At 40.3% G+C, this 10,554-nt stretch overlaps 1 protein-coding gene and 1 long non-coding RNA gene across 2 annotated transcripts in view; both read left to right on the forward strand.

The window, feature by feature from the left end:
- The window catches only part of fmr1 (fragile X messenger ribonucleoprotein 1), an 8,958-nt gene extending 5,067 nt beyond the window's left edge, over positions 1–3,891 (forward strand). The window contains 4 exon segments of the mRNA XM_017039303.2: positions 265–517; positions 703–897; positions 1,074–1,153; positions 2,127–3,891. Of these exon segments, the coding sequence (XP_016894792.1) occupies positions 265–517; positions 703–897; positions 1,074–1,153; positions 2,127–2,339 (741 nt within the window). The 3' untranslated portion in view covers positions 2,340–3,891.
- Positions 3,892–6,558: 2,667 nt separating this feature from the next.
- LOC107989608 (uncharacterized) lies at positions 6,559–10,554 on the forward strand. Its single transcript, XR_003051898.1, has 6 exons — positions 6,559–6,955; positions 7,179–7,223; positions 7,569–7,640; positions 7,725–7,828; positions 8,592–8,724; positions 10,472–10,554. It is a non-coding gene; the product is annotated as an uncharacterized LOC107989608 (long non-coding RNA).

A 10,554-nucleotide genomic window follows, 5' to 3' on the forward strand; every position in this document is an offset into this window, starting at 1 on the left:
CAATCAACTGTAATTCATTCCTGTGGCCTCCTTAAGGGGCCACAACCCTTATTTTGGCAACCACTGCATCTGATCAATAGTCAAAATCAACTCCTGGGGTCAGGGTCAAATGAGGTCAATGGGCAGAAAAAGAAAATCTTAAGAATGTTCGGTTCATTATTGGAGAATTTATGTTTAATTATTAAACATTTTAATTGCATAAAATTGTCTATGTTTCCAAATACAGCATGACATCATGTTTATTTTAATTGTCCGTGTCAACAGGAAGTGGATCAGCTCCGACTGGAGCGCCTCCAGATTGACGAGCAGCTCAGACAGATAGGAGGAGGCGGAGGCGGCGGAGGAGGAGGAGGAGGAGGAACAGGGCCGCGTAACGCCAAGGACAAAACCTACGTGTTTGACAACGGCATGGGACTGGGGATGGGGAGAGGATCAGGAGGAGGAGGGAAGCCCTACACTGGAGGTGGAGGAAGAGGAGGACGAGGGCGGAGAGGAGGCGGAGCAGCGTTCGCCTCAGGTACGATTTGAATGAAACAAATGGAATAGAATGACATTCATCCTAAATGTTCAGCTCACTGCACACAATCAAATCTAAAGACCCCAAAAAGTGCTTCAGTGTCGTCGTTTGCTTTTATAAGGTGTTATTTAAGGTCTCTCTCTCCTCCAGGCACCAACTCGGAGGCGTTTTATTATCTCCTCCAGGCACCAACTCGGAGGCGTCCAATGCTTCAGAGACGGAGTCCGACCACAAGGAGGAGCTCAGCGATTGGTCCCTGGCCCCCACTGAAGAGCTCATGACAGGAAGCGGAACCCTGCCCAGGCGGACGGACGGGAGGAGGAGAGCAGGGGGTGGAGGGCTGCGGGGACGTGGAGGGAGAGGACGGGGAGGACATAAAGGTTGGCTTGAACTTCATTACGATGCTCGTAGGTTTGAACCCTGCTGACATTTTTATTGACACAGAATGAAACATGTGATCAGTTTTTTGTGATTTTTATTTCATGCTGAATTTGATAATAAAAACAGGATTAAGATGAATAATCTTTTTATTTTCGGGGCGGTTGGGGGATTTCAGGTGAAGACATGCAGTGGGGTGAGCCAAGACCCCGTCACATCAGAGACCCCAAGACAAGAGCACACGAAGACAGCTTACAGGTAATACCTGCTTATTATTATTATTATTATTATTATTATGTGGTGAGGGTGAGGGTCGTCGTATTTTCTGTCACTAAACAACTTCCTCTTAAGGTCTTTCAGCTTTCGGACACATTTCCCTCAGAAATCTTCAAAACCAGAAAAAATAAATTTTATACCTCTTTCCGCCGTAAGGAAAGTGAGGGTGAGGGTGAGGGTGAGTGAGCTGTGACAGTGAAGTCAGATGTGAGTGACGCCCACGTGGCTGCTCAGACGTTCAGTTTCCATTTACCAGTAAATGATCTTTTAGACCTGATTCAGGACTTTGGCCCAGAGACAGATCTCGTGACACACTGACAGTTAAGGAGTGGAGCTGGTGTTGGTCTGAGTCACAGACTGTGTGTGTACAGTAATGAATATAAAATGAGCACATTTTGCACGGTTACTTTTTTTTAAGTACTGATGTAGGAACAAAAGTGCAGTAACATAAACCAAAAAGTCCAGACTGTAAGTCACATCATTTAAAAATGGTTTGGCTGGTGCTGTGATTGATATTGATATAAGCAACGGATGGTTAAAACATGTGCGCTATATCGCCTTTGGCCACAAGAGGGCACCGTCTACAACTGTAACTCAACACTAAAAATACTGAATAAAATGACTAAACCACAAAGAATTCATTAAAAGATGAAAATGTTTTTGAAAATATGGAGCTGACAAACAGTAACTGACCAGCTTTAATATTTTAATATTATATAACACCAGAAAAATATGACATGTAGATTCATTGGTTCTGACATTTAATTGTTTTAACGAATGTTAACATGTGTAAACCAAGTTTTTTTTAAACTTTTACTGAGGTTTTTTTTACATTTTTGTAAACACTAAAGAATGTATGAAATGTAAACGTTTGGTAAACAATAAAGAATGTATGAAATGTAAACGTTTGGCTCCTGTAATGTTTGACTTTATCTTCTCTTCTTTTTCCCGACAGATCCGTGTAGACGGGAACAATGAGAGGAGTGTGCAGCACTCTTCAGGGGGTCGAGGAGGAGGAGGAGGAGGAGGACCAGGGCTTTCCTCCACTCAGGGCGGCCTGAGTTCCAGCGACGGCCCTTCCCGTCATCATCACCAGAGATCCATTAGAGAACGAGCGATGAAGAAGGACAAACAGGATGCTACGCCTCTGGTGAACGGAGTATCGTAGATACAACACTGAAGGACCTTTTCATTTAAACACACACACACTCTCTCTCACACACACACACACTCACACTCATACAGCATTGTAGAGTCTCAGTTTGTTTATCTTCGATATTTTTTTTTTCCTTTCATTCTTTCTTGGCAAAAACACCCAGACACTCATGTCATTAGCATGGAGGGTGACTGTCGTGATGTCATCAACCACAGGTCACATGGTATATCCTGGTCTGCTCTTTAAGAAAACTGCTCCAAGCTCTCTATACTGTCAATATACTTTCTTTTTTTTTTTTTTTTTTTTTTTTGAAAAAAGAACAAGAGTAAGTATCTCTTACTGAGGCATTATCTCCCCCCTCTCCCCCTTTTAAATAGCTAATTGTTTTTTGTTTTTCTATCTCTTTTTTGTTTCCTGTTTGAAGTTGCTCCAATGAGATTAAAAACAGTCAAAACAACAACAACAAAAATAAGGGGATGGAGGAGGACAAAAAAAAAAAAAACAACTTTTAGTTTGAGGAGGATTAAATGTTTTTTGTTTTTGTTTTTTAACGTCCTGGATTTTTTCTTCTTCTATGTAAATGTGAGGAGTTCAAGAAAACAACTTTATAAAGAAAGGAAGTTTATTTTGCTGATATAAAGTTGGACAGTTTGGAGCGTCGCCTTTGTAAGTTAGCTTCACTGATCTTTAGCTTTTCTTTCTTTCTTCTTTTTTTTTCCTGTTTCAGGTATGATTCCACTCAGACTCGTAATGTAGAAGAAGCCACGACCTTATAGGGAAGAGTTAGTCGATAGTTAACTTTACCAATGGGAAGCAGACATAGTTCAGCACTTATTAATTGACTCGTCGTCTCATCAGTTGTTGTTTTTGTTTTGTTTTTTTATTATTGTTGCTTAAAATGTAGTAAAATAATTTAACTGACTGACTTGCGAAGATGTCATAACTGGACGGGCATGAATTTAAAGACGGTCCAGAGTCGAGAGACGTTAACGTGAGGCACTTTGCAGCAGATCGACGGTCAAATGTCTCGACCGGAGTCGTGATTTAATACAGAATGAATGGATTCAACGTGTTCATCGTTTTCAGTCAGTGACATTACTGGATTATTACTTAGTTAGAGGTGAGAGTGGGAGGTGACATCCGTTTAAAAACGACAAAAAAAAAATGCAATGCTGAATGGTCAGAAAAAAAAAAACAGTCGAAGTCGACAGGTTTATACTGTAGTTCATGACTGAAGCATTCCACACCTTTTTAAGTAAAAAGAAAAAAAAGAAAAAAAGGCGCATTTTCTCCATCAACATTATTTTCAGAAGGCGCTGAGGTAGAGGTGAAGAAACTCATTTAAAGTCGGAGTGAAAATTAAAAAAAAATCATCTAGGACAGTCAACGCAGCCACACAGTTCATGTCCAGCTCATCCTAACACACCATCTTTCCTTTAATTTATAAGAAAAAAAAAGAAAAAACCTTTGTATTTAACATGTTTTGCTGTTAGTGTTTGAAGTACGAGTGCAGAGGAAACACCTTATTGTAATGCTTTGATATAATAAAAACTTGCTAAACGTTTTTCTTTCCCTGGTTTTCGAGCTTCTTCTGGACTTTCATTCTGTTCGTTTTTTTTTTTTTTCAGTATCGAAACCCATTCTGTTCCTTCCATGGATTTCTATCATTCTTTTTAAGTGGTGAGATGAAGTAAGTCCAAGTGTCTGATTCAACTTCAGCCAATCAGACGGTACTCTGTTGTACTCTGTGTGCTAGTAATCTATAATCAAACAGTAATTGCGGTTTTCCTCTGTGAATACTGATAGATTGTGCATTACTTTATTTACTAAATTTAAATTTAGAGATTATGAATGTCAACTCAGACTACCTAAGCCCAAGTATTTAGTCAGGTTTAGTCGGCATGGTAATAATGTGTAAATCCAACTTTCATATCTATCACTGTGGCCTGTTGGGCTTTTTTTAAAAAAACAAAAGAAAAAACAATCTTTGTGCCTTCAATTTCTGCTCCTCCGTTTCTGTGAAATTTTTCCCATTCATTAAAACCTGCAGTGAATAGAACCAAGCCTTTCAGATTGTATATTCAACAACACTTCAACACAGAAAAACAGGCTTTTCTCCTGCTTTTTTTTTTGTTTGTTTGTTTTTTTCTTGGATGATTAATGTTTTGACTCAACATCATTTTTAGAACGTCTGTGGGTGGAACAAATGGTCAATGATGACGTTGACTGATTCTGGTCGTCGTTCAGTCCCAAACTGAACAATTTAATGTCTTGAAAAAAATAATGATATACTTGATACGTTGTACAGTGTTTTTTTGTTGTTGTTTTTTTTTTTTGTATAGCTTGAATAGGTTTTTACTCTGTGTGTATAGCTATACATATATATGTATTTGTTTATATATGTATATCTATATACGTGCGTATATGCTTGTATATGTGTATATATATGCATATATGTGTGTATATATATGCTTACACATGTATGTATGTGTACACCTGTGTAGGTGTGTATATAAATATAATGTATATGCATACATATATATTCATATATGCGTTAAACATATATACACATATATAGGAGGGGTAAAAAGGGCAAAAAGCAGAGATGTTACTTTAACTTGTTTTTGTTTTTTTATCAGTTCTTTCAAACCTATAAAGTTAAAAAGAATTTAGGGCAAAGCCAAGATTAAAAAAAATTTGTCGAGTGAAAATGGCATTAAATTTCCATTTGTTTGTATTATTGTATTTTTTCTGTTAAAAAGCATTGTTAAAATCCAAAGCAAAAAAAGTTTTTTTTTTTTAAGGTTTCTCTGTGCATTTCTGGTAGAAAGAAGGAGACCAGCTGGTTAAACTCTGGGTCCTGGGCCTAAAAACGCCTCCTCTACATTGTCATATGTCTTTAACAGCACTGGGAGATTTTACATCACTACATTCCTCGCCCTCGTGAGTGACTTTGGCACCATTTACATGCATGTGCCCTGAAGGTGACTCAACATGTGGGTTGAATTTTCTCTAACCGTATCCAGATCACCAGCTTACTTTTTTACCGCACACATTTTGTGGAATCAACTCTGAATCCAGTGCATTGATGAACTGAACCGTTGTTGGACGGATCTGAACCACATGTTACAAACAGAAATGTTGCTGTTAGGGAGCTGTAAAAAAAATGTGCAGAGAAACCTCACTACGTTCTGTGTGACATGTGCCTTGTTACCGTGGCTAGTATCACAACCTAGACGTGTTATCAGGGAGGAGGAGGAGGCAGTGACCAGATGAGCTAAGGCGACTGTTTTTAACTCCACTGGCAAAGCTGAGCATTTCTGAACTTCCTCACAGACAGTGTTGATAGTTAACCAGGAATCGTGTCTCTTACACCACGTTTGAACTCCTTGTACAGCTGACGACGCACGCCTGTCATTTTTGACTTACTTTTACAGTTCATTTCAGTGGATTGGCTGTTAATGTGTTTGTATATACATATGTATGTGTATGTGTATATATATATATACGTAAAACACACGCATATATATATAGTCATAGATATATGTATGTATATATACATATATGTATATATATGTATACACCTATATATATATGACTGGCTACACTGATTATTGTTTGTATGCTAACAAAATAGACGTCCACGTAGACTTCACTTTTTAAACCATGTTTTTTTTTCTTCTTACGACCGACTGTAAATCCATACATTTGACGACAAACTCTAATAATGTACGGAACTTTAATATTTCCGAGGTTGTGCCAGATCTTTACCCAGATATCACTCAAATCTCTATATGTTGAGATGCATGCGTGTTGGGTTTTGTTTTTTTTTTTCTGTTAATATGATGAATTTTGAACATTGAGTGTCAGCAGTCTGAAACATTAGTTTATGATCTTGTTTTTTGTTCTCTTCGGCCTAAGACTGTCTGCAGCTGTGGAGCATCCACTGATGAGTTTACATCTTCTGACTAGTACCAGTTCAGAGTTGGTGAAAAATGTTGGAACCAGAGTAAAGGATCAGGAGGCAGACTGTTGTTTACGTTGAGTATTATCGCCGTCGGCTTCTCTATCACTAATCTGTCAGGATTTCTGCTTTCACACGGTGACCAGGCTGCATTTCCAACCCTGTGGTCATCAACAAACAGCTTAGGCAAAAGTCATCTCTGTGGAGCTTCAACAGGGTGAAGTTGCTTTGTATTGTTTAAAAAAGAAAAAGAAAAAAAAAGAGTTGCTTTGTATTGTTAAAGAAAAAAAAAAAAGAAAAAAAGAGAGATGGATATAGAAGGTCTGGTGGTACAGTGTAAATAATGATGTCATTATTTGTCTAAGAAAAGATTTGTACAGTTGTTTCAGACGTGCACTTATCCTGATATTTTCCTGTTTGCTGTTTAATATCAGTTAATTGCTAGAGCTCTTGATAATAAACATATCGATGTGTCCTAAATAGCAGTTCAAAGTCTCAACGTCTTGTTATTCAGTAAGATGGCAGAGACTTTGGAGTGACGTCACCACCAGTGGAGTGTTGGCATACCTGGAAAAATACACGTTTCCTTTACCGTCGCTTGAAACGTTCTCAGGATGAATTGTATGGTGAATACAACGGGGTTTGAAATTAGCACAACTTGGAGGTGAAATAATATAAAAAAAACTCTAGAATTGTCAGGAAAAACAGTCCAAAGTAGTGAACATGGTCCAGGAGTAGTAAAAGTTCAGACAAACATTTTGTAATTACTATATAATTATATTAACTGCATTTATATTAACAGCCTTTAGCTATAACTAGCTTAAATATTAGCAGAAAACGAACATAGAAATATTTGAATATGATTAATTTTTTTCTTCTCATTTTAGGGTGCTACGGTCCGTTAATGTTCGTCGTGGTACAAGCACACCCAGGTAAAAAAAATCTTTTTGAATTATTGTTTAAATTATTTTTTTTCACGGAGAACACATCAAACACAAATCAAGCTAAGTAGTTAGCCGAAGAATAACGGCTGATTCTATTTAAGGAAGTTCTCACCAGATGGTTTTAAAAAGGTATTTAACTCGTAGTAGAAACTTGAAAAATGCCAGGAATTTTCAAATTACAGTTGGAGGTTGAAACTCGATGTTTGAAAATATTTTTGCGAGAATCGTATTTGATCAATTTCGCTTGTTTAGCGTCGGTTGTGCAATATGTTGTTTTACCACATGGGGGAGCTGTGGCGCCGTCTTCAGACAACTCTCTCTGCTTATCCGCAGACCTGGGAGAGAGCAGGATGTTGGTGGAAAGCCATGGGCACATGTTGGAAATTCATGACATGTACTTCTCAGGTAGTCAACGATACACAGGAAGTAGAAGGAACTCAGGACTGACTTCTACCTGACTCTGTTGTTCCGTTCTTTTCTTTACTGCAGGGCTCTGTGTCACTGTTTACAGAGACGGCACTGGGTCAAAACATGAAATTCCCATCAAGTATCATCTGTGCTCGTTTAAAAACACTGGGCAGACGGAGGTACTGGTGAGTAGTATTTGAAGTATTTGTGCTCAGTATTTGTGTCGTAGTCCTTCACCAAGTCAACCAACGACAAATTCTGGTACTGTTTCTGTATCCTCATTTCTCCAGAGTCAGTCTTTGTCTACGAGTGTCTGACCTAGATATCGGTCACACACACACAGAGACACACACACACATTTTTTTAATGTCTGTTATTTCCATGTATTAGTTGAAATAACTGGAACTGATCAAAGTCATGAAGGTGGTTTATAGAGTTCTCTCCTCTCCTCCCTCCTTCCCTCCTTCCCTCCCTTCCTCTCCTTTCTTCACTTCACGTACATCCTCACTCCTCTCACCCACTTCTTCTCCTCTCCTCTCCTCTCCTCTTACCTACTTATCTGTTCCCTCCACTCCTCTCCTTTCCCCCTCCCTTCTCTCCTCCCCCCTCTCCTTTCCTTTCTCCTCCCATCCTCCCTCCCTTCTCTCCTCCTCTCATCTCATCTTCAAGGCTGTGCTGTTGTACTTGTTCACAGTGATGCAGAGTTGTTTTGGCACGGTGCCTCAGACCAGACCAAAGTACTCACACACACACAACCCCCCTCTGCCCCCCCTCCCCCCTCTGTCCCCTCACACAGTACCTTCAGAGTTCAATCAAAGACAGTTCTCGACTTTAATCTTAACAGCCTCAGTCAAACATCAATGTGTACTTTAACTGAAACAATTCTGGACCCTCAACAAGGCCTGTAGTGTCTCTTCATATGTCATTTCTCTCATAGACGACGTACAGACGACTTCAGTGAGTAAAAATATTCAGCTCCAACTCCAAAACCAAACGCTGCGTTGAACAACAGGACCTGATCGTGGACCTGATCGTGGACCTGTTCCTGGTGATCTCGTTGTCTTCCTCTTCTTGTTTGCAGGTATTTATTTCAGACTATCCACATGACATGTCTGAGAACTTTGTGACTGAAACATGAATTAAAGGCTGACACTGAGACGTTGAGGAGAAGTTGAGTTGAGATCTGGTTGGGTGGTGGTGGTGAGGACCATCTGGTCTGAGGACTGCTCTGTGGAGTGTAACATCTCCAGGAACATTTGTCTCCACTTGCTCCGCTGCCTTCCTGCATTAGTTAATTTCTCTAACGCTGCCACCTGGTGGCACTAAATTACAGTGACAAACGAGTGGAGCGCAAACTTAAGAATCCAATAATGTTGTCATCCACCGAGTGCACACTCTGACCCCACCCCACCAGTTGATTCGGCATGTGATGTTGGCCTGGAAGATAAAGCACTGTAATATGTTGTTCTCACTCAGGCCGAGGAGAGGAGGGGGGCAGTGGGGGGTGAGGAAGGGGTGAGGAAGGCAGGGAGGAGAATCTGTTTGCTCATCCCGTGATATATATTTTCTTGGCCGAGTGTAGTAAAACACCGTGAGTGTCGAAGAAAACAGAGGGTAAATAAATGTTCACTGAGGATTACAGAGCCTGCAGTTTGGAGGGTCGGACAGATGATGTCACTGTGGGCAAATAGCAAATCACTGCAAACAAGACATAAAGTTGTTTACAAACAAACTAAAACAAAGATATTTGGTCTGAACACACATTCAAGGGTTGTAAAAAAATATCAATACACTGAAATATAGATATTCTACAGCAGGGATCTCCAACCCCTGGTCCGCGGACCGGCACTGGGCCGTAAATAATTTGGTACTGGGCCACAGTGAGACACAGTTTTTATCTATTTTATCACTATTTACTTTCTTCATTTAAAGATGTTCTGGCAGTATTTAAAAATAATGTCACTGAGACTGCAGTACTCACAGAAGTCTAAAGGAAGTGTTGAAGGAAACCTGGTTGTAACCCTGTGTCTGGTGCACCATGTGTTCATGTGTAGCCTGGTCCTGAACAACAAAGGCCTGTGACTCAGTGAGCTGCACAGACGTGCACTTCTCTGAGGAAAAATGGAAAGAAGTTTCAAACAGTAACAGTGGAGAAAACCAGAGTTCAGAATCAGAGATTTGAACAATTACATACAACATCAACTTCCTTCAACAATAGAAAATTCTTATCTTATCATGTTGTGAACCACCAGGGTTCGAAACCAGTAACATGCATGCTGTAGGGCATGGGTTCCCAAAGTAGGGGGCGTGACCCAGTTAAATTTGAATTTGAACATTTTCCTTTAATTGATCCATATCAGGGAAACTGCACTGGTTTGTAAACATATCCCTGTCCAGTTAAAGGACTACAGTGCATTTCAATGACATAATAGTTGAAGTGAATTTTGGGTGGGAGTGAAGGGGGCGGGGGGTCGTGCTGAAAAAAGTTTGAGAACCACTGCTGTAAGGCAAGAGCACGAACCTCCTATCCACCATCACTGACAGACCTCGTGATTGTGTTTATATTTGAGTGTTTCCTGTAATGCATAAATCCATGGAGGTAAATATAAATAGCTCTATATGTTATGTAGGAAAATGTGCGCGCGCCCGTTTCTGCGTGCGTGTGCGCGTTTCCCTCCCTCCTTCCTCCACCTCTGCCTGGCTTGTCAGCTCGCCTCGACCACGTAGCAGCTTCCTGGCAGCGGCTTGCGTGTTTCTCTCACTCTCACTCTCCCTCTTTCTCTCTCTCTCCCTCTCCCTCTCCCTCCCTCCCTCCCTCGCACACACAGACACAGGCACACAGTGGCGATGTAGAACCACGTAGCACCAGCTTTGGATTCTAAGCAGCGGCAGCAGCAGCAGCAGCGGCGGC

This window comes from Cynoglossus semilaevis, chromosome 15 (genome assembly GCF_000523025.1).
Source record: "Cynoglossus semilaevis isolate Cse_v1.0 chromosome 15, Cse_v1.0, whole genome shotgun sequence".
NCBI lineage: Eukaryota > Metazoa > Chordata > Actinopteri > Pleuronectiformes > Cynoglossidae > Cynoglossus > Cynoglossus semilaevis.